General features: G+C 36.1%; 5 protein-coding genes across 9 annotated transcripts; 2 read left to right on the top strand and 3 right to left on the bottom strand.

Moving 5' to 3' along the window:
• Positions 1–587: 587 nt before the first annotated feature.
• On the bottom strand, positions 588–5,281 carry LOC144571282 (Plastid-lipid associated protein PAP / fibrillin family protein). Its single transcript, XM_078320516.1, has 4 exons — positions 4,755–5,281; positions 4,612–4,677; positions 4,313–4,440; positions 588–954 (listed from the first exon to the last, which is right to left on the bottom strand). The coding sequence occupies exons 1-3, from the start codon at positions 5,228–5,230 to the stop codon at positions 4,341–4,343; spliced, it is 642 nt and encodes a 213-aa protein (XP_078176642.1). The 5' UTR covers positions 5,231–5,281; the 3' UTR covers positions 588–954; positions 4,313–4,340.
• A 159-nt stretch (positions 5,282–5,440) lies between these two features.
• On the top strand, positions 5,441–7,269 carry LOC144571266 (uncharacterized). Of its 4 annotated transcripts, none has more exons than XR_013517462.1 (4): positions 5,441–5,676; positions 5,772–5,896; positions 6,213–6,280; positions 7,074–7,269. XR_013517462.1 is itself a non-coding variant. In XM_078320490.1 (3 exons), exons 1-3 carry the CDS (start codon positions 5,540–5,542, stop codon positions 7,097–7,099), a joined length of 288 nt encoding a protein of 95 aa, XP_078176616.1. In that variant the 5' UTR covers positions 5,488–5,539; the 3' UTR covers positions 7,100–7,269. The 4 variants fall into 4 exon arrangements, 2 of the variants coding, with proteins under 2 accessions (XP_078176616.1, XP_078176624.1); XR_013517460.1 differs by having other exon boundaries at positions 5,488–5,676; positions 6,861–7,269; XM_078320490.1 differs by lacking the exon at positions 6,213–6,280 and having other exon boundaries at positions 5,488–5,676.
• On the bottom strand, positions 7,193–10,025 carry LOC144571253 (uncharacterized). The gene is made up of 6 exons (XM_078320481.1): positions 9,378–10,025; positions 8,949–9,141; positions 8,708–8,869; positions 8,432–8,606; positions 8,097–8,178; positions 7,193–8,015 (listed from the first exon to the last, which is right to left on the bottom strand). Exons 1-6 carry the CDS (start codon positions 9,819–9,821, stop codon positions 7,824–7,826), a joined length of 1,248 nt encoding a protein of 415 aa, XP_078176607.1. The 5' UTR covers positions 9,822–10,025; the 3' UTR covers positions 7,193–7,823.
• Positions 10,026–10,479: 454 nt separating this feature from the next.
• LOC144571227 (F-box protein At5g07670-like) lies at positions 10,480–12,919 on the bottom strand. 2 transcript variants are annotated; one of them, XM_078320479.1, is made up of 3 exons: positions 11,606–12,919; positions 11,008–11,269; positions 10,480–10,739 (listed from the first exon to the last, which is right to left on the bottom strand). In XM_078320479.1, the coding sequence occupies exons 1-3, from the start codon at positions 12,730–12,732 to the stop codon at positions 10,683–10,685; spliced, it is 1,446 nt and encodes a 481-aa protein (XP_078176605.1). In that variant the 5' UTR covers positions 12,733–12,919; the 3' UTR covers positions 10,480–10,682. The 2 variants fall into 2 exon arrangements, with proteins under 2 accessions (XP_078176605.1, XP_078176606.1); XM_078320480.1 differs by having other exon boundaries at positions 10,480–10,917; positions 10,960–11,269; positions 11,606–12,871.
• Positions 12,920–19,437: 6,518 nt separating this feature from the next.
• On the top strand, positions 19,438–21,462 carry LOC144549212 (expansin-B15-like). Its single transcript, XM_078297945.1, has 3 exons — positions 19,438–19,718; positions 20,469–20,775; positions 20,940–21,462. Exons 1-3 carry the CDS (start codon positions 19,532–19,534, stop codon positions 21,256–21,258), a joined length of 813 nt encoding a protein of 270 aa, XP_078154071.1. The 5' UTR covers positions 19,438–19,531; the 3' UTR covers positions 21,259–21,462.
• Positions 21,463–23,958: the final 2,496 nt, after the last annotated feature.

The following is a 23,958-nucleotide window of genomic DNA, read 5'->3' as shown; positions in this document are numbered from 1 at the left end:
CCACAGTGCAAATGCTTCACGGCATTGTGGGTCCACCTTTTTAGATATGCACCAGTGACCAGACATAGTCACACTGATCTCTTGCGGATATTTAATAGGAAAAGCAACAAAAAAAAAAAAAAAGGTTCCTTCCTTGTGCCAGGAGCTTGACCCACTTAATTGCACGGCCTTTTCAAAGAAAGCAACCAGCCATCTTCTACCTCACCTCGTGAGTACTTGCTACAAATGCTACACTACCGCTTGCAAAGAAAAGTCAATAAAAATTTGAAATATGAGAAATTCTACAAATGCTCATTCCCTTCTTCTTAGTGTATAGCTAGGATTACATATCTTGTATAATTTTGTCATCTTCTAGCTAGTACATGTTTATTCCTCGTGTACGTACAGATATGAAAGTAAAGATTTGAAATACATGAGAAATTACAACTAAATATTATTAAACTCAGGTCCTCATGAATTAAAAAGCTTCTTATGTAAACACACTTAAAATACGTACGGCTTGTGCATGGGATTTGAATTCCTTAATTAATTTATACTTCATAAAATGTACGATTTTTTTTTGTGGAAAATGGTTTTTGATAAAAGAATTGTGAACCCGTTTCATTAAAAAAATATAGAACTGGTACAATTGCAAACAGATAGAGAGAAGTGTTCATAAGAATTCCATCCCTATACAGCATAATACCATAAACTAGATGATACGTACCCTGCTGCTATGTCAAAGTAACAATGTTGTAAAAGCATAGCAAGCTAATATATATATTACAGACCACATGACTTAGTACAATTAATATATTTCTACTAATCAAAGTATTCGACTCAGTAGAGTCTTCACGTACCCACCTCATCACTAGGCCTGTGGTACACCATCATCTGCAAGTCATTTGGGTATATATTGGGGTCCCACACCTGTAACGTCGTAATCCTATCAATGTCTTTTGGCATCCAGTCAGCCTGCACAATATCTCTGAGTTATCTCTTGATCAACCTCTACCCAATAAGTAATTAGCTAGAGACACAATGAGTAATATGATTGCTCTAAAGGTTAATTTTAGCTGGGGCATTTTGAAAGCAAGACTCATTTCTCAGTTTCCAAACTGTTCATCATAATGCACTAAACATGATCAAGAATGCAGTTTGCAAGTTTCCTCTCAAAGAACATGCAAAATCTATGATATCCTGAATACCAGACCAATTGTAAAAATGGTATTGACTCTTGTCCATTCAAAACATTTTTTTTTTGTTAGTGAAGATTGGAGATCAAATCACTCAAATATTTAAGATTTGCGAATGATTGTTGTTTTTAGATTTCAAACCTGCGACCTTTTACACGGAGACCATTAATGTATTTTCCACTAGACTAAAGGCTGGTTCTCCATCCAAAACCAAATTTGTTTTTTTTAAAATTTTTTTTTATGGAAATAAAATATACTTTTATACGTACATTCACAATATAGAACCGCACTGCAATTTACATATATGGCATCACATGTTGTAATTATGGAAATGAATTACGAGCCGATATAGATATATGATGTGTGTGTATGTAAGGCAGTAGCAAATTAAAAGTCCTAATGGTTGGACCAGAACGATAAGGATAGCGAACTAAATATCTAGCTAGCTAGCTAGCTATATATATATATAAGCAAAGTTGTTGGACATGATTTATTGGTGGAAGTTTCCTGCTAAATTGGTCCTGATCATGCGGGCATGCATGTCACCACAATGGAATTATGACAAGAGCTAGCTAGCTAGTCATAGATATATAGAGATGCAAAACTATCTCATATATATACATATCTGATCAATGAACATATGATATGCATCTTTGGTCTTGCGTCTTGAATGGGAATTTATGATTCACACAGAAATTTTGCATGCATGCATACATGTTGCGTCTATAGAAATAAACTTGGCAGGCAAGTTTACACAAGCTAGCTACAGCAGCTGTAGCCTGTACCTCCGTCAAACAGAGATTTGGTTGATCAATAGGAAGACCTGCTGGGGCGTGGGGGCAAGCTAGCTAGGGAGCTATATAGGAGAGGCGCATGCAGTACTAGTTAATTAATTAGTATGCATCTATCTATTTGTATTGTAATTGAAATTGAATAGATAAGATAGATACTTGGAAGGCAAGAAAAGTATAATAATATATATATACACACATAAATACATAATAATTAAAGAGACAAATCGTGTGGTAAGGCCAGGGTATGGTAAACTGAGGGCGCCCCCACCGACCGAAACGAAACTAGCTAGCTAGGTGATCTCTAGATCTGTTTGGAGTTTGGATGTGCGTGTCATGTCGATCATGGTCACGCGTACTGCCAATTTCTTTATGGCCAGTTGGCCACCAATTACAATTAATTTGTTTGGTTGGGGACCGCACCACCGAGCGAGGTGGATCCATTTATTGTCCCTCTGCCTCCCACTTTCCCTCAATTTACTATTTCTATATTTAATTTGTCATACTACATTCAATTCTATTCAATTCAATTAAGGATCGATCATCGTCTGTCTATGTATACGGTATACCAGGACTGATTACTATTTAATTTAATTAGTAGAGTAGAACTAGGGTGTTCTTAAGCTCACCAAAGTGTTTGGTGAGCTTGACTCTAAAACCCGTCAAATCGGTTTCAAATGACGAATCCGAACCGTTGGAATCCGCCTATTTTACGTGTGATGCGTCTACATGTGAAATTTTTAAACTTTCGAATTAGTTTAGTATAAAGTCAAGTGGTCAAAAAATGTTCAAAAAATGAATGCACTAAAATTAATTTATTAACCTTCTAATTTTGACCAATTGACTTTATACTAAACTAATTCGAAAGTTTAAAAAATTCACATGTAGATGCATCACACGTAAAATAGGCGGATTCCAACGGTTCGGATTCGTCATTTGAAACCGATTTGACGGGTTTTGAAATCAAACTCACCAAACACTTTGGTGAGCTTAAGAACACCCTAGTTCTACTCTAATTAGTAATATATACAAGTCCCCTTCATGAACCTTTCAGAGATCTTTTGTGGAACAGATCTAAAAGAATAAAACAAAAATTATTTGGTTTGATATAATTTCTTTAGTGTCGTATATTTTTGTTCATCCTTACCGACTTTTATTCTTCTTCTTTGCTTCTCTTAATTTTAAGTAATTGAAATACATGCAAGTTTTTTTTTTCTGCTATTTTATGACCACTTAATTATTAATTAATTTTAAAAAATTAAATTATTGTTCCAATAATTAACTTTTCTTATACTATTTGAAACTTTCTTTTGATTTATTTTGGGATTAGTTCTATTATTTTTATTTACCATTTATATGCTCTGAGAAACATGCAGCTATGTATATTTTTGGTTCAAATTAAGACGCGCAGTTGTGGTACGTACATGGTTGCAGGTGTCTGATCACTGATCAGCAGTGCTGCCTAGACAATAAACAGATACTATATATTATATTATTATATATATAAAGAGCCTCTTTTTTCAGTGATGTGATGCCTTCTTTTTCCATATTAATTAATCTTTCGAGTCTTCACCAAGCTAGCAAAATAGTAAAATGCTGTGTAGATAGAGCGACAGGCCAAATCACCATACCTGTTTTAATTATGTGTACGGAATACGGACGGATATCAACCTAATTTTCCCACTTGACTGATATATTGCGCTCTCTCTCTCTCTCTATATATCTGCGGGGGTTTGATTGAGTGATTTAGAAGCTCAAAGCAATGCAACACAAGGACAGATGTCACAGATTTGACAGTTTGACTGACACCATGTAGCATACAAGTACACTGCTCTCATTTGGTCTTCGATGTATGTACCAGTCAAATCAACCGTTTACATCTCGTTGGATCATCTGCAACCTGAGTTGCACAACTGCATCTCCTTTGTCAAATTGCTTCATCTTCATCAACAACTTGGGGCCAATTTATTAACTGGCCCAGATTAATTTGTAAATGGTGATAGTAAAAAAAACAAGGCCCATTTGAGCCTAAACTAGGTACAATAAAAGGCTTCTATTTGGGCCTAGATTTCTGTTGTTCGTATAAAGTCTTGTTTGTTTTATCCAGGTTCTAATTTATTTCTTTTTCTAGGCGTGACTCGTGACTCGTGAGCATCTTAATTAATAGTTATAGGAAAGTGATAAAATATTAAATTATAATAATCACAAAAACGTGAAAGAAGCTGCTAAAAGTAGACATGAAGGGAAGCTTGCAGTGTTGGAAAGTGTAAATAGAGGGAGAGTAATATGTGTGTGTGTGTGTTTGTTTGTAATTTGTATAACTAATTAACTATTTATTTTACAAACCATTGCAGTGCAGGCATATCTCCTCAATTCATTCGTTCCATGAATACGGAGCGCGCTCTACAACTAAATAGTCTCCTCTTATGTCCTTGGCTACTCTTATATCATCATCTAGATACACTGATTCAAACCTGTGACCATAGAAATTCAAAATTGAGCAATTAATCTCACTCAAGTCTCAAATTCAAATTATAAGGTGGGACTTTAATTAATTATAACATCATAGTGTATAGCAGTGTGATATCTAATAATAACTATACATTATACATATCAGGTAAATTAAAGTTGTTTTTCATCCATACCATCCCTGACCAAAAGGCGGTAAAGGAATCTCCCAGCTACTCCCCCTCAGCACAGCACTTGTGAATCTGAAAATAACAAGTTGGTTAATTAACTACAAAACCATTAACTTCAAAAAAATTAGGAAGATTAAAAAAAACCTTACTTAAAATTAACCCTCTGTGGTGGCTCTGTCTCAATTGTCGATCGAACAAAGAACACACCTGAAGGAGGAAATGTAATCACATTATTCAGTCTTTTATTCTCCACATCAATCACTTGTAACACATCTCCTGCCTCAGTTCCAAACAAACCAGCATTTTTTACAATAAAAAGCTGCTCCTTTTCAGTGGTCCACAGCATCCGCCACGTGGCAGATAATGATTTGCCAGTTGTGACTGTTCCTTCACCGAGTAACGCTAGTGTATCGATGGCTGATATGATCTCAGCACGCCTTGATGGATTGGATTGTGTCTTGAGACCACGATCTTGATCAGTGATTAAGTCGAGAAGGTCTGATTTGGCATGTGCTGATTTGGATTTGGCTGGTCGGAGAAATGAAAGGATGCAAGTTGGGGATATATATCGGAATCGGCTTGTAGGAGGTCGGAGAAATGAAAGAGTAGGTGCCATAAGAGTCATAGACTGCTTAGGTGGTGAGTGGATTTGTTTTGCTTGGCGCAGAGAAATTAAAGAGAGGAATCAATTTCTTCCTCTATTTATTTAGTTGGAAGAATTCATATCACCTGCTTAGCTGGGCTGGGCTGGGCCTGTAAATACCAGTTATTATAATATAAGGCTCATTTTAGGGCCCCATTTTATGGCCTTGTAAAAATGTTCTACTGCTATCCGGATATTTGAATCAACGGTTCGGATACGCTTGAAAAAACCCTACATTGTTGGGTCTGAGTCTGACAACCTAAGCTTCCTCCATCTCTCCTCCGATCTCCGATGGCGTCTCTCGGCTCCAGATCCGTTACCCGTTCTCTCCGTGCCTTCGTTGCTCGTTCAACCACCTCCTCCCGCTCTACCTCGTTTCCCACGGCGGCGACTCCTTCCCAAACTCGTCGCATCGCATCGTTCTCTAGGTAAACATTCTCTCTTCTTATCATTTGGTGGATTTTGAACTCTGTTTTTCAGCAATTAATTTTACTTTTAATGATTTTACTGTTTCTGTATAAAGGATACCAGTGGAGCTTGCAGCAATGGCAGGTGGGTCCCTCATACCACTACACAGCGCAGTTGCTGCAGCGAGGTTGACATCACGGCTGAGCGATGCGTCCAGGAGCTGTCGCGCTCTTTCACAGGGTATCCTCTGCTGCACCTATCCCGGACTTTAATCCATGTACTTTCTACTCTTTAATAAAACCTGGATGCGTATTGTACCATGTTTTGCATTTGCATTAAAAGTATGGTTTTTTTAGAGAAAAAACATTATTCATTCGTATATATGAACTAGCTCGTTTGAAATTTAGGATAAATACAGTTGGCACGTGTTGACTTGCATATTTTAGTGTTGAGAAACCAAAAAATTTGTTTTTTTGCATTGGGAGAGAACTGAAAATGAAAGAGCATGTTTTGGTCCTAGAGGATGTTTAAAAAATGCGATTAATCCTGCATGCAGGCACATGAATTTCGCTAGTGATTGATTGGAGCTTTCAACTTCCAGTTTTATCTTCACTGATTAATCAAGTATGATTGATTGTTTATTGTTTAACAATACATGCATTTCCATCATTATCTGATCTGAGTTGATTGTCATTTTTTCTAATTCTTGCATAAAAATCTTACAAACAAATATGCATACGCAAATTCTTTTTGGTTTGTACTCAACAATAGGTCGCATTTCGCACTTAAATTTCCATTCTTGTATAGCTGATTACTTTTTTTCCCCACTATTTTTTTACGGTCTAAACTTAGCCACACTGTATGGAATTTTGTTATTACACATGCATTGTTATTTGTATTTTCCATAGGCAATCTGTATTTAGGATTTGCTCTGTACTCTACCAGTACTGGCTCAAAAGGGTAACCTAAAACTGCATTGGTATCATAAGCTTCTACCAATGATTTTCTTGGCTAAACTTTAAAAGAGGAATCAAATAAAAACACAGAGAAATGAATGAACCATATAATCAGGTATTTCTTGGTAAGTTAAGGTCCTGGAGGCTTCCCTTAATTGAACAATTCGTTTTGAATTAATTCATATAAAATTTAGGTGCAACTTAAGCAAATATTCGTTTTTAACGAATCAATTATCCTATTTTCTCAGATAATTATGATGGCACGTGAAATATTTTTGCTTCATCTCTTAGCTTTTACTTGAAGTTGGGCTACAATTCTTGCTGCCAAGCTGCCTGTTGTGTACTTATTAAGAAAATGATAGGAAATCTCTGCTAATTTTTTTTTTTTTTTAAAGTTGCATTATTTTGATAGAATTTAAGTCATTGCTCTTATGTAATTTTATTTTGTTTGTCTTGTCTAGAGATGGGTCTGTCTGTTCGAAGGTGACAAATTAAAGCTGATTACTTCATGGTGTTTGGCTGATACTTTTGGGATGAAATTTTGTACAACTAATGTCTTGACTCATATTGTCGAGAATGATTTTTGTTTAATGTTTTTTTGTTTAATTTCTACATTTCGGAATAAGAAAGGAGATCAGCAACCTTTTTTTTTTTACATTGCCTCATCTGTTTGCAATTTTGTGTCTTTGAGATGATGTTTCGGATGCTTGCTGACTTGTTTCCACCTGATAGTGTGTATATTACCTCTTATGTTGCTTGTTGGTATGCAATTTTTGAACTTAGAAGAGGGCATATTTATTTTATTTTTTTGGGGGGTGAAACTACGGACTATTATATAAAAGTCGTCTAATCTATTACAAAAATTTGATTTAGAAACTTATTTTACAAATTCCATTACAAATGTACCTGTCCCTCGATCTAGATCAATATTATTGAACAGGAGCAATAAAATAAACAACTGTATACAAACGAGACAGAAGCAAAATACTATGCTAATTTACAAATTCCATCATTACAACATGTGTAGCTGTCCCACAATCTAGATCAATGAGCTGGTTATTGAACAGGAGCAATAAAATAAACTACTGAATACAAATAAGATAGAAGCAAAATACTATGCTAATCTGCATTAGCCAGAAGCTATTAGGTAAGTTGAGATCTTCACTAGCAATGGGGGTCCACTTGTCAGTGGGTACTGGTGTCAAGAAAAATCAGAAGCAAGCAAGCTTCCAGAGGAGCTTTCCGACACACGAAATATTTTCAACTGCTTTGTGGGAGCGGGTTATCTTTTTTGCGGTCTCGTTTTGTTCTTGGAACTTCTTTTTCTCAGCCTTCTTTTGTGCCTTCTCTATATCCTTCTTTGCCTTCTCCAGTGCTGTTCTTCTTTCAAGCTCTAGTTTTAACTGCTCAACCAAATAATTCATGGCAAAATGTAATATAAATGAATTCAAATAAAATAATAGTCAGTAAACAGTCCATGGTACCTCAGTTTGTCGCATTTTCTCCTTTGCCTTGATAATCTGCTTCCTCTTCCAGTCTTCTATGGCTTGTTCTTGCTTCCTAAGCCTAACAATAGAAAATGCTGGATAGCGCAATGTTTTCTTTTCTTCGACAGATTTTCATAGTTCAATTGGTACTTTGAATTGTGAAGATAGGTAAGACTAGAGTTCAAAACTACAATAGTGCGATTAGTAGTGCTTTGCTTTGTGTTTTTATCACTAATTTGACAACCGAAATATCATGACCAACACATCTTTGGCAAGCATAATAAGCACAATGCATAAAAATAATCCAGAAATAAATTAATATGATAAATCACCTGATCAAAAGCTTCATGTTACGTTCCTCCTTCAATGCCTTGAGGTGGGCCTCTATCTGTCCACCTCGCGACCTGGCTAGCGTGCTATGGCCTAACTGCTGGGGCCTGCCTGTAAGACTATTCTCATCATCCGCTAGATAGTATCCTTCAACTGATCTCTGATTCCATCCACCTACTGCAAATGTTACACAAATTCATCATCTGTAATCATAGCAAATGGAAATGTAACTCTTATGCTAGTGCCTAGTAATAACGTGGGAACAGGTGTGTTCTTACCGGATGATCGTTGAGAAGGCACAGTGGTAAGTGGCCAGTCTAGCTGTCGGCTATTAGTCTGTGCTTCTGACACTCTACTTGCTTCTTGCACATTGTGCTGGTGGCTTATATACCTTGCTGGTACTGTCCTCAGAGAAATTCCTTGGTTCAAATATCTTCGTGCTACAATTTAAGAAATGCATGTAATTAGTAAATGAAAAGAGATTGAAAGTGACAAGAAGTGATGAGAAAATCGAGATACCTCTGCTGTTTTGCATGTCAAAGTGGTGCCTGTGTGGGGTCTGTAATCGGTTTGGTGTTTGCCGGTTAGACTGTCGGAAGTTAAAGTCAGGGGGTCTAAAGGTGGTTTCTTCTTGAATTTCATCTGCAATTTCTTCTTGAATTTCATCAGAAGAAGTTGACCTCTTGGGATCAGTTTCTACGAGGCATGAGCTCTGAACAAAAAAATTTACTGGTAATATTAGGAACAACCAAGAGAAAGAAAAGAGAATACAAAAGATCAGACAGATAGTAGCATTTTGAAGTTTCCTTTGTTTTGGGTTCAATAAATCCTATAAATGAATTATAAAGGCTGAATGTCGATGTGTACGGTTTTCTTTCATTTAAGAAGAGAAATAACTACAATCAAGATTAGACAAAGAAGGCTAAGAAAAGAGACAAAAAAAAGTACCTTGGCAGTGACAAACATGCCATCATCTGTATTAACATGTGACATGTGCGAACAGGCATTTGACACATGTGAATATGCATTTGATGCGTGCGAAGGGGGGTTTGACACGTGTGAGATGAAGGGACTACAAACAGGAGAGGGAGACATAGGACAACACTCAAAAAGTGATGACACACTCCAAGATTTATCAGTATGCCTAGAAAGCGGGAACTGTGACCTCGACTGGTGCCATAACAGAGGGGCTGTGGTGGAGTTGTTTTCTATGTCGGTTTCGTCAGAAGGAGAGCAGTATGCTTGGGAATGTTCAAGGTGGATTTGCTCCTCTAGAAATTTTCTGTCTGGAGTTTCGATGGTCTGACGAGGGCGGCGGCGCTGCGGTTGGTGGTTACTGCTTGAGGAGGAGAGATGATCTGCCATGATTGTTCTCTTTCTCGACAGCTGCATTGCTTTCCTCTCTTTTTGCTTATCGTTTCTTTCTTTCTTTGGAAGGTAATGTTTAGGTACTTCGTTCTTGAATTCTTTTGTTCTCGGTAAAAGAGAGAGGCAACAGCCAACAGGTATTCGTCTCTTTATTTATAAGAATCCGTTCGTAACCACTGTTGTCTGAAGCATACCGAACAACGGTCATTTTACAACAAATATCATTTATTTCCTCTGATTGGTTCACCATTTTTTCTCCGTGCGACTACCATTACCGAACATTTCTCTTTCATGTACTACATATTTTGATTTTTTTTAATAAAGAATAAAATAAGTATTTTATAAATTTAGGAGTTCAAAAAAAATAACAACAAACTTAATAAATTGAATAATATTACGAACTTTTAGAAGGAGAAATACTTAATTTCCAGGTTTTTTTTTAAGGTTTTTGAGGGGACAAATAAAATTCTCCCTAGAGTAATATACATGATATTTATAAATATTGAATGAAAAGCCTAATTGTGCCACGTTGTAAGCCTCTACATTTAGTAATTATATTTTTCCTTCGAAATACGTCCTCTAATTAAAATATACAAACAAACGAAATCCGGAAAAATTTGTGTGAAAAAACACACTGGCAAAAAATCTAGCAGCATTCTCCTGTACTAATATTAAAAGATTGCAGCATTCTCCTGTACTAATATTAAAAGAATTAGGGTTTGGAAACAACGAAACAAAACACTTTTCGACAATAAAAGAAAGGGAAACGTTGCATTACAAAAGAGAATGCATCTGGCAAGGTTGTATTACAAAAGAGAATGCATCAAATGTAATCACACGGGTAACAAGCAAAAAATCATGCCCCACTCACGATGTCAGTCACACTCACGATGGTTCCTCGTCAGGCTTCACTTTCAGGCGCTGCTGACCTGGTAATATTCTCTGGCAAATAATCAAGAATTTAAAAAAAATAAAGTCAACATTTATTTAAAATACTTGGTTTATCCAATATTTCCAATTCTAATACAAGTAAATACACCATCAGTAATATCTTCTATATTAGTACCAGCTGGTCTCATATGAACACAGCATATACTGACTTGTGTACATACCCATCAATCTAATACCATACCATACCATACCATACCATACCATACCATACCATACCATACCATACCATAATATTTTAATGGAGTTTACTGGTACATACCCGTTTGAAGAACCTCCCGCCTTTCTTGCCCATGCCAGTACCGTTAAGGCTGGAAGAAAGCATGGATTTGGTGTCAGGCCGCCATTTGAGCTCCTTGAGGCTAGAAAAAAGGGCTGACAAGGCAGGGCTCAACTCTTCATCACTTATGTTATTGCATGAAATGACTGTTAATCTTTCCAAGTCTGGCCATGATAAGATAATTGATTCAAGACCTTGAGTTGTAAGGGCTGAACAGCTCTGTAAACTTAAGAGCTTCACTCTCCTGAAAAGGAGGAAAACAAAAAATATCTCTCACCAATAAATATTATAGTACTTGCAATTAGTCTGAACATATAAAATATTACAAGTGACATTCAACATTTTAGAGAAATTTGTGAAAGACACTGACATTACAGAAAGATTAATACATTATATTAAACATATTGACAAATCTCTTTAAACTTGAGGAGCTTGTATCCTTTTCTTGGGGTTCCAAAGTTTATATCAGCAGAAGAGTTTGGTTTTGTTGTTAATTGATTGCAGTGAAAGTAGTACCGCCTAGTTTGCACAAACACAAAAACTAATACCATACAAAAATAAGCAACAGAAATTTTATTACCTACAAATAGCAGCTGATGCAAACAATTCATCATCAAGCCCCCAACAATTCTGGAAAACAATCTCCCGTGCCGATTCACACACCATAAACAAAGCATGTAAGCTCCTCTTATCTCTAATCTGACATCTCTGCAATTGAACACTTTCAATTGCCGGGCATGAACCCAAGTGCTCCTCAGGACCCGGATCCGTATCAATCCTTTTACACCCTTGTAACCGCAAAGTTTTCAAGTTGCCACAGAACGCCAACCCTGCAATCCATCCATTATCCATTTTATGGTTGGAAATTATCAATTCCTCAAGCATGGCACAACACCGACCAATTGCAGAGATGCCATCATAACTCCCTTCACAACCGGAGAGTTCTAATTCAACGATCCGTTTACAACCGTGTGCAAGGATAGTCAACCCGATGTCAGTCACACTAGGTCCACTGTACAGCCCCTCAACTGACCCCACCAATCTGAGTATTTGCAAATTTTCGAAGACTGAGATGGGACGCAATGCCAGGTCTGTGCACCCATGAAGCTCTAGCTCTTGTAAAATGGGGCATGAATTGGCAATTGCAAATAAGCCCGAGTCTGACACGGTGGGAGCCACAGTGCAGAGCTTGCGCAAATTGGGGAAGTTGCTGGAGATGGTTTCCAGCCCGAGTGAAATCGACTCACATGATATGAATTGCGCATCACCAATTGGTGGGTCAGCATAGATGTCAAGAGAAACGGAGATGGTGCCACGTGTGAGAAGAGCGGTACAGAAGGAGGGACTGACAAAGGAAGCCGGGAGGAGATCTAGGTCGGTTAAGTTACTAAAACGGTACGGCAGTCGGTGATGGAGAAATGACCAGTCGAGGAGAGTAAGGCGGCGGTGGAGACGACCGGCGAGGCGGAGCCAACGGCGACACACGAGTGTAGCTGACGAAAGGAGGTTAGGCGGAGGGAGAAAGGAGAAGACGAGGAGTAGAAGTTCGTCGGAGAGGAGGGACGTGAGGTCAGAGGTGGGAACCGGGTGGGAGGAGAGGGGTTTGGTGGGGTGGTCGTCTAGGGTTAGGGTTTTAGGAGGCATATTAGCGACGGCATGCTTGAGCAAGAGCTCAGACCAGCTGCTCAGGCGGCGGTGCTGGGGCATCTAGGGTTCCGGCGAGTTTGTTCACACTCCAGCGGGTGAAGCATGGCCGCTTGTGAACTGTAAGTCTGTAACTGGGTGAGTTTCTCTTCACTTGCTTGACTTCACAAAATTGAAGATAAAATGTTTTTTTTTTCTTTTTTTTGAGAAGTGGCAAGTTGGCAACGGATTGAAAATGATGAGAAAAGTTTGAACGAGCGGGAGGTGAATTCGGAGGGAGGTGGGTCATGGGTGGGACACTTGGATTTGGATTTGGATTTGGATTCATTCATTCATGCACAAAATAAAATATAAAATAAATATTAAAAGAAGACAAATTTGTTTTTGTTTTTGTGGGGTGCACCGTTCACCGTTCACCGTTCACGAGATTGAAAATGTTGGCGGATAAGAGGGCTTCAAACACAGGTTAATTACGAAAATATCCAACTCATGTGGAGGATAATAGTGATGTAAAGTAAACAAGGGAAGACTGGAAGGTTAGCTAGCGTCTACACGGTTCTTCTGTACCGATCATAATGAATCCCGCTGTTAACAATAACTGACATAGCTCTAATCAAAGCGTTTAGTAGTGACATTACACAAGAGATAATCATATAGAAATTTACAGGAGACCACAAGTTACATTTCACTTTATCTTATCTGGTCAAAAGATGGGTGACGACTGACGACGGAGGAAAGAAAGGAATCTAGTAGCATTGAGGGCTTTACACTGTTTCACCAATTGGGATCAACATCTATGATCCATATAAGCCCATTTAAAAAGCCCATTTAAAAGACGAGTTCATTTACAACAGGCCTGTATTTGTATATCCACTTCTGAGCACCCTTTATGAGCCTTTGGGCCGATATCTTTCTTTGTTTACGGTCTTACGGACAATATTCATGTTTTTAGAATTTTGATAAACACTGCCACATAAATTATCAAGTAAATTACAATATAATACTATATTGCTAATTTATAGTTATACAATCAAATCCATATACCAAACATATTTTACCTTTTTGTTTTCCCTTTAATTTGCCTTGCAATTGCGTAACATTCTATCCCGCTCTCCCTTCTATCCGGATACAACTGGATATCTACTCCGTTTCTCAATTAAAAAAAAAAAAAAAAACCCAATCCGTTTAATACGATATGGATAGCGAGCAGATTTGGAGTGAATTATACTTAAATATCCAATCCGTATTCATATCCATAACTATCTGTATCTGTCCGTTTACATGCCTAAACTATCACAAATATACTATATGTTCTTAAATTGATTTATTAAATTGTATATTCATACCAATAATTTATTAAACTGCATATACATATATATTTTGATTAACAATATAACACTATGACATAATTAGTGACTAATGTTATGATAAGATGATATATGTTTTGTAATCAACAAATTTATTATGAAAAATATTAGATCTAATTTATGAATGAAAAAAATTATATTTAAATGTTATTCTTTACTAGAACGTACATGATTAATTTATTTTTTTATTATCTAAATTATATTCATATTCGATCCATACCAGTTCGATATCCGATCCGTATATGTAATATTTAATATCTGATATGTATTTGTATCCGAGACTATTCGTATCTATATCCGTATTTTAAAAATTGTAACAGATAAAAATACAGTTTGACCACTATTAGGGGTGTCAATGGTACCTTTTTAGTCGTTTACCCGACCCCTATCGTATTCGATAAGGCGGGTATGGATAAGATTTTTTTTTCGTTAGCTTATTGAGTATGAGTACGGATAAAAAAAAATTTCGTTAATCAAATGGGTAAGGGTATGGGTAATGATTATTTCGTACCCGTTACCCTATAGGGTAACTATAAAATATATATATATATATATATATATATATATATAGAGTACGGCTAACGCGCTTCCTCTAGCATATGGGCCAAAATGCTTCCGGTGGAAAGTTAAAATTTCAAAATCCAAAAAGTCGATCTGAACCGTTCATCTTCTTCTCCATATTAATATCTGCTTGGAGACCAAATTTTACATTTTTCTGAAATTTTTTACTATTTATTAAGCCATTTTGAAAATCGCTGATCCAACGGTAGCTTCTGATTTTTACTGTTTGGTAAGCCACCGTTGGATCAGTGATTTTCAAAATGGCTTAATAAATAGTAAAAAATTTCAGAAAAATGTAAAATTTGGTCTCCAAGCAGATATTAATATGGAGAAGAAGATGAACGGTTCAGATCGACTTTTTGGATTTTGAAATTTTAACTTTCCACCGGAAGCATTTTGGCTCATATGCTAGAGGAAGCGCGTTAGCCGTACTATATATATATATATATATATATATATAATTCAATTTTCAACTCATTTAAATATATATATTTGTGCTTTTGAATTTTCTTCATTTATAAAAAAACAATTTAGTTGGAACTGATTGCACATTCATTTTTATTTATTTTTATTAAAAATACAATTACATATTGTGAAATGAATGAGTTTTTGATATTTAATTTGTAAAATATAATAAAACTAATTATTATATTAGTATCTGTTATCACCCACTACCGTTTCGTTACCCAATAATATTAACGGGTAAGGGTAGGATAGTAATGGGTATGAGTAGGGTATGGATAAAGTCAATTTTAATGAGTATGGATATGAAAATGCCTCCACCCGACCCGTACCGTACCCATTGACACCCCTAACCACTATTCGATCCGTATCCGACCATTTATACACCGCTACATGGAAGTTATGAAAGAGTAGAAATCGCATATTCTTCGCGGATATTGCGACGGATATTGATTTTTGACGGGTGTTGACCTTGAGAGATTTTCGATATTGCTTGGTTGCAATAGAACTAATTGTATATGCAGTGCTGTAATTTATAGTTAATTTTTTATTTTATTTTAATCTTTTAACTTAAGTTTGTTTTCATGTATGGAATTCCATAAAATAGACAAACCTAACGTCAAGCATACAAAATTAAGGTCCAACCGTGATAGGTGGGCTAGACTGATAGTTGGGTCTTTGCATACACATGTTAATTATATTGTGCAGACTAAATTTCTATACATGGAATTAATGTAGAACTTAAGCTCCACACAATTAATAGAAATATTAATTGTGTGGAGCTTAAGTTCTACATTAATTCTATGTATAGAAATTTGATATGCACAATATAATTAATATGTGTATGCAAAGATCCAACTACCAGTCTAGCCCATCTATCACGGTTAGTGTGGGAAAAATGGTACGGCGGAGTTGGCTTCGTCATGGAACGGCACGGCATGTGTTATTGTTCCGTGTTGTGACTTGGGTGTCGCGTGTCGTAACCATTTGCGTGCCGTGATCACCTCTTGACATTTTGGTCACGGCACGACACGCGGAAGATCCGGTCACAGCACGGCATGTAATCACGTGAGTCATATGTAATTAGGACCGTTAGATCTTAATAAAATGATGAATTTTGAAGAAACTAACTTAAATTATAAAAAAATATTTAAACGTGAGAAACGTGACCAATTACGTTTGGACATGGCACGTGAATAGTCACGGCGTGACTCGTGTGCCGTGACCACCCTTTGACATTTTGGTCACGGCACGCGAAAGATACGGTCACAGCACGGCATGTAATCATGTGAGTCATGTGTAATTAGGACCGTTAAGTCTTAATTAAATGGTGGATCTTGAAGGAATTAACTTAAATTATAAAAAAAATAGTTAAACGTGAGAAACGTGACCAGTTATGTTTGGACATGGCACGTGAATAGTCACGGCGTGACTCGCGTGCCGTGACTATCCCTTGACATTTTGGTCACGGCACGGCACGGCATGAGATCAAAGTCACAGCGTAATAATCACGTCACGGCACGGCACGTTTTTTCCACTCTAATCACGGTTGGACCTTAATTTTGTATACTTGACCTTAGGTTTGTCTATTTTATCTCCATAGTGGACCACTTGTATAGTATCAGTATGTGTAGATGATGGAATTCCGTAATTACCAGGTCAAATTGCAAAGTCCATGGGGGAAAGGGGGGATGTAATCAGTAATAAGCTCTAAATCTGCCCAAATTTAAGGATTTTGTTCGACAAGATAAAATCATGCATGACCAGATGAACAATTAAGTTCATTTCATTTTGTTTCGCTTTCGTTGAGCCTATATTAGGGAAATTTATTTGATTTAAACCCCCCTGCATGCCTACCTAGCTTGGTCGGCGCGCTGTTGGTCACCTATTAACTGAAATAACGGCCTTTCTCATAAATAATCCATCGGGCATGTCATGTGCTTTTATTTATTTTTAGAAAGGAATTATATAATTAGTTTAGGCATTTGTATTCTGATTCTCCAAGCAAATCAAATTTCCAGGATCCTGTTTTGTTTTGCTAGAATATATTTTTCACATAACTAATTAAGTTTGTATCGACTATTTTTTTTCCGATGATGGGCAGACGACTTAAGTTAATTAAATTCCTAGTATGCCAACCAGAAACTATTTAAAATAAATAATTTGATTTGAGCTAGTATAAAAATATTTATTAGTTAAATCTGCAATGAATTCTTGTGCTTGTTAATTGAAGTGTGAGACATTCAGTAGGTCATTTGAGGGATAGGAGATAGAAAATAAATAATTTTCTGTGATAAAACTTAAGCAATACAAAGAGATTAACCTCGTGATCCATCCAACTATTTAATATCCAGAATTTTTTATTTTTTTATTTCGAACATGCCACACGGAAACATTTTTTTCTACTACTAGATCAAAGTCTGATTCTCAATTAACCTCATGATTCGTGTTGCACAGATGATAAAGAGATCAATCATTTGAGATAGCGCATTTATACATCTGTATAAATCCTGCAAACCACAATCCTGATCAGCAGAGGCGAATCTACCTTGATTGAATGGGGGTTAATTGACCCCCATTCAATTTCAATTTTTTTACATATATACCTTATTTTTAATATAATTTAAAGGTTAATATTGTAGATAGTGTGAAATTGACCTCCATTTATACTAGAAAAAATTTATATGCTTGACTCTCATTCACGTTTGACCCCCATAGTTTGAAAGTCTGACTCCGCCCCTGCTGATCAGTGCAAACATAGTAATAAAAAAAAGTTAATTTCAGAAACTCAAAAGGCATTATTTATTTATTTTTAAAAAAAATTAGAATCATCTATCGATTTTCATTAAACTGAAGACCCATATATTATTTACTGGTACCAGTTACCAAAACAGAGATCACCTGTTAGTATTGAGAAATACCACTAAAAAAAATCCGAAAACAAACAAAAAATTAAGCACAAAACATAACAACACATATGCATTATAGACCCTAAAACATAAGTATATAACTAAACAAGTGAAATAAGCAATAAAGTCCCTAAAAGATTAAGAAACTACAATAGACAGTAATGAGCTACAGCGCTACTGTCAATGTCTTCACTAGAATTGGCCTCACCACTTGAACTGATCCATATTCCAAGCATAAAGATTAAAGCCCCCAATTTTTACCCTAATACATGCACATCTGCACCTGTCCTCCTTTAAGATTTTTGTTATTTCCAAAAGGTATTATTAATTGCAAGAAAATTTGAGGGTGATCAATTAATTCAAAGAGTGACATTGCATTTGAATGACTATAAGAAACTTTTCAAAAGGAAATAAATTATGTTATGCTTTAGAAGATGGTTTCGTGGTGCTAAATTTTAATTAGTTTGTTCAAATAAAAATTATGTTATGCGTATTTTTCTTACTTTTTATATACTTTTATGCTATAATATTTGGTAAATATTCTATTTTATTTTATGCTATCTGTTAGTTGGTTATTGCTTACTGATCTTCAATACAAAAGATGTGATCACCACGAGGTTGTTCGACAATAAGGGATTAAGTTTTCTTAAGACTTAATCCGTTTTCTTTAGCTTTCTTAATCGTTTAATCCGGCCAAACACTGGCTCTTTAGTGCGGATTAAAATCACCTCCTTTTGCCTGGACCTTAATCCTTTGCCCTGACCTTAAAGCACCTCTATCCCTTCCTTTAGCTTTCTCAACTTTCATCTTCGGATTAAGACAACCGAATATTGATTCCTTAGCACTTCTTATGCTCTTAATCTTTCACTCTTAATCTCTTGTTACCGACCAACCCAATGATATTAATTTTTCAAACTCTTTAATTGATTCAGACCAAGGATATTTTCGAGGAACTGATAAAATTAGAAAATAAATATAAATGGGAAAGTAGTTTTATTATTATTGACTTCTACAATAAAATACGGGTATTAATGTCTAAAGTAAATTATTGGAAAATTATCTAAAGGGAATCTCTTATATAAAATCTATTTAATGATAGAATCAACTATAAACAAAGAAAAATTATAACATGTCATATTAAAGTCGTTCAAATGAGAAACAAATATTGTATTATACACCATAACATATTTAGAAAGAAACCTCAAGTAAAACCTGATCATCTTTGAAGGATATTGAAATCGAGGTTTCAATTGCTCCTGTAATAAATTTTTTGATCCTGATAAATTTGGTTTAAAAGAAAATACCAAACTATTGACCAGAATTTAACAACCTTACATAGTACTAATCTTCACTAAGAAGAAAAGGCTACACTATCTAATTGCTTTCTCTTAGCCATGTGTAACAACTTGACCTAATTAACACCCACTTGCTGTACGTCTATAAATAGCTCATTTTACCAGACTCAATTCATCAATCCTGCACTCTTCTTCTTTTCCTGAGAAAGAGATCTCACTGACAAATTAATCATTTCCTGAGAAAAAGATCTCAAGTGACAATTAATTAATGGCTCATATTGTTATCTCCGACTTGTTGTTCACGATTGTGTTAGTGTTAGCAATGCTTATCAGCCCAGGAGGTTGCCAAAGCCGCAAACTGTTGGACTTGAATAGCACCAGTCTTGCTGCTTCCTCTGGCTGGTCCACAGGTGGAGCCACATGGTACGGAAGCGCAAACGGTGCTGGCAGTGATGGTAATTTGCATCACACATCATGCATATATCATCATTTATTACCACCAACACCATCAATATTTGTTTATCGTTATTATTGTTGCTACATGATTCAATGAGTGCAGATTGCAACTAGTATATATATACTTGTTAGCAATTAGCATTTCATCATATATCATAGTTTTTTATGTGTTCATGCATGACGAGGAGGTGCATACAGCATATATATATCTAGGGGATGTAACTAATATATATGTACCGAGTTGTTACTCATAACAAGGAGTTATGCTTCTAAATAAGTTCCAAAGATTTTGAGATTAGGTGTCGTGTTGTCCATTTCAGTAATGAAGAACACACGTGCATGCCAACAATTTCAAGAATTTCATAAAAATGCATGAATATTACTTTTTTTTTTCCTGCATGCAATTAATTATTATACTTTTGTACATGATTACTTCTGTTTACGGCAATGAATTAATTTTTATTATACTTAATTATATATGTACATGATTACTAATATATGTCCAGATAAGTTGTATTTATTTAAATAATTGAAAACTTCTATATATATCTGACTTTTCTTATCACTCGCAAGTTATAATTAGTAGCGATTTAATTTGTGGAAACAAAATTGGTTGACTTTTAAAACACGACCAACAATATTTTAGTCACCTATATGCATGAAATGTGCACGTGCACAGTAGAGATCACATGAGATAAGTGATTCATGCATTATGCATAGCTTTTAAATAACTGTGTGTGACTTTTTAGGTGGTGCATGTGGGTACCAAAATGCAGTTGATCAGGCTCCTTTCTCATCAATGATTGCCGCCGGCAGCCCTTCAATCTTCAAATCCGGCTTGGGTTGCGGTGCTTGTTATCAGGTCAAGTGTACTGGTAATGCTGCTTGCTCTGGTAACCCAGTGACAGTTGTATTAACTGACGAGTGTCCCGGTGGTCCCTGCCTTGCAGAGCCCGTTCATTTTGACCTCAGTGGAACTGCTTTTGGAGCCATGGCTCTGTCAGGCAAGTCTGACCAGCTTCGCAATGCCGGTGTTCTTCAAATCCAGTATACTCGGTAAGGGAATAATAACCAATAATAATTAATTCTCTGCTTTCAATTGCTCAAACACACTCTATATCATCTCTTTATTGTGATCATTCTTTAATACAACTTTCAGAAAGAATGCATTTACTCTTCTATAACAGAAAATTAACTTATACATATATATATGCTTGCAGTGTCCAGTGCAGCTACTCTGGCACCCAGATCACATTTCGTGTGGACTCAGGGTCAAACCCATACTACTTTGCGGTACTGATTGAGTTTGTAGGAGGAGATGGAAGCCTCTCAGCAGTTGATCTCAAGCAATCAGGCGGCTCATGGAGCTCGATGCAACACTCATGGGGTGCCGTCTGGATGCTGAACTCAGGGTCGACACTTCAAGCCCCTTTCTCGATTCGTCTCACCTCCGACTCGGGCAAAACCCTAGTGATCAATGATGTGATTCCTAAAGGGTGGCAAGCCGGTGCCATTTACAAGTCGACTGCAAACTTCTAACAACGAAATCTTTCAAAGCATGGGAACAAATAATATTTCTTAGTATATGCATGCTTTATATAGTTTATATTACGTTGTTGTCTGGATCTATGTTTAAGTATGGTCCTGTAATATGTACGTGTTATAATTATGGAATAAAAATAAGACGGCGAGGTAGAGGAGGCGGCGGGTGAGTTCTCCCCTTCGCCGGTAATTATTTAAGCAGATATAGTGTGCAAATTTGTTACCTAGCCAGTTTAATATGTAGTCGTGATTAATTCAATTATATATAAATGTTTTATGATAACATGCATGTTTAACTTGGAAATAAATCTGCTGTGATTATGTGGGAATAGCAGGAACCTGCAATTCCAAATTCATCCGTTCAATTTTCTTTGAGATTCGTGCAAGAAAAATTATCTGCTTTGAGATTCAAATATAAAAAAATTTAAAGGTTAGATTTGGAATCGCAGGTTCCTGCTATTCCCACAGAATCACAGCAGATTTATTTCCAGTGAATCGATGCAGCTAAGCAGCTTGATTTGTCTCCTTCTTTTTTAAGTTTTTATTCCAAACAGAAGCAAATTTTAACAAAGCTTGAAATTTCTCTTTAGCGCAGCATACAAAATCAAGAAGAGGACAAAACATTTCATTAAGTTAATCAAGTTCAGGCAAGTGCTCCTAGAGCCGTATAGTTTACCTACAAACCATGTTTCATATTAAGTCATTCTATATATATGAAACCAAGTTCTCGTAAATATATAGTTTATCTACAATTAAACCATGTTTCATTAATATTGTTATCTGTTATGTTCATTGCCAAGTGCTCCTAGACTAGAGACTGATATATAGCCACTAGTACATGCTAGATGCATGCTTGTGGATAATGTTATCATAACCGTCCGAATTGGATGTTTATTCGGTAAATTTTCGCGTCAATGATTTATTGGTCGGACCGATGGGCCAACTAGTTCAACCACTGAATTTTCAAAATAGTCATTACTTTTCACATCTAAGTCCTTCAGACAAGGATTAATGTCATATTTTACATAATAAACCTTCTAAGTTTGAAATGTTTGCAAATAGGTTCTTATATCACAATTGGGTGTGCCAATATCATGCTTATAACATTAATGTCATGTATCAGACAAATTGCAGCATGCTCGCTTTGAATCAGCAGAACCTGTAGGCTTTTGGCCTCAAATCTAATGTACCTTATCCGGTATATTTGGCAGGTACCATACAATATAACTTGTTCACATATTTACAATTGACAATAAAATGAAAAATCTTCCTTTCAATAAGCCATATCATTGCCTCTTCCAACGTAAGCTAGCCTCTTACTTTTTACCATTAGAGAGTATGCAAAAAGAGCTATTTTATGTGCAAGCTAGCCTCTTACTGTATCAGCAAATATTAGTTGACTCTATAATTAAACTTCTATGTATTAACGCCATATGTATCAGGCATTTCATCAAATATTTCAAAAAGAATTCAATTTTGCTACATAGCATTTTAAACCGGTATATATATATCCTTTTTTAGAACAACATCTCATTTTTTTCTTTCAAGTATGATAAAACTCTAATCGTGCAGTGAAACAAACAACATGCAGTTGAGGAGAATGCTTCTGAACAATATTCATTGCATCGAACCATAGTAAATTTTGTGTCTACAAATATTCTTTCAACTACATATATTAGCATATTTACAAGGATTGTAAATCTATAATTTAGTTTCAAAACATTTGGCTAACTATTAAATGCTTCTGAACTTCCTTCTGAAGGTCAGGTGGCAAGTTGCCTTCTGACATTGTATTAATAGTAAGAAAAGTTTTTACAATCTACTTCCTGTACATCAGTGAAATTTCTAATAACTATCTACTGAACTCAAAAATACCAGAATACCAGAATTACATTGAATTTCAAATTGAAAACAATGGGCCTATCCATGCGGTGTAGCTCCTAGCATAATCACCTTCTCCTGGTGAATACGCAGAATACATTCTGTCCTCAACAGTGTTCGCCCCACTGTCGTATTTCTGCTTCTGTATCATTGATAATGTAAACCACCGGTCGCTTCCTTTGATCAAAGATCCGCTTATTTATTTTGTACCATAAGTCCCATGCCCTCACGACCCACATTGTATCACATCTCTGCCTGGACCTGCACTGCATCCTGTTTCCGTGTTCAAACTAGATATCGTACCAGTCCGTTAGTTGAGACAGTGGCAGTACTGTACCAGTAGCCGTGAACAGGCCCCTCCAAAAAAGTTTAGAAATTTTTTTATTTGATCAATTCATCAAACATCTTGAGAACATTCAACTATCATCAACAAGTGTATGTCAAAATTATGTTTTTTCATGTGCCATTTGCACTATAAATTCTACAATTAGATGAGATACTTAGCATTTGAGCATTTGGTCAAGAATTTGAAATAGCTAAGCATGAACTTCATCAGCTTCTTTGGTACCTTAATTTTTGCTTGAAAATGGAAGCTTGAGTGTTAAGATCTTGAGCCACTGTTGGTGCTTGTGCAGCAAAGGGTATTTAGAAGGCACATAATTTCTCTTAATCCCAAAATTTGTCCATTTATTTTTTTTATTTTCATTCAATTCACTACAGGAAAACGGAGCTTCAGCGACCGGTATCAGAGACCGGTGGTTACGCCGGTCGCTGATGCTATTTTTCCCCTAAAAATAAAGATTTTCACTCAAATTC

The sequence above is a fragment of the Carex rostrata genome, chromosome 2 (genome assembly GCF_964058835.1).
Source record: "Carex rostrata chromosome 2, lpCarRost1.2, whole genome shotgun sequence".
NCBI lineage: Eukaryota > Viridiplantae > Streptophyta > Magnoliopsida > Poales > Cyperaceae > Carex > Carex rostrata.
Note: the sequence above shows the minus strand (reverse complement) of the source record. Positions and strands in the feature narration are given on the sequence as shown.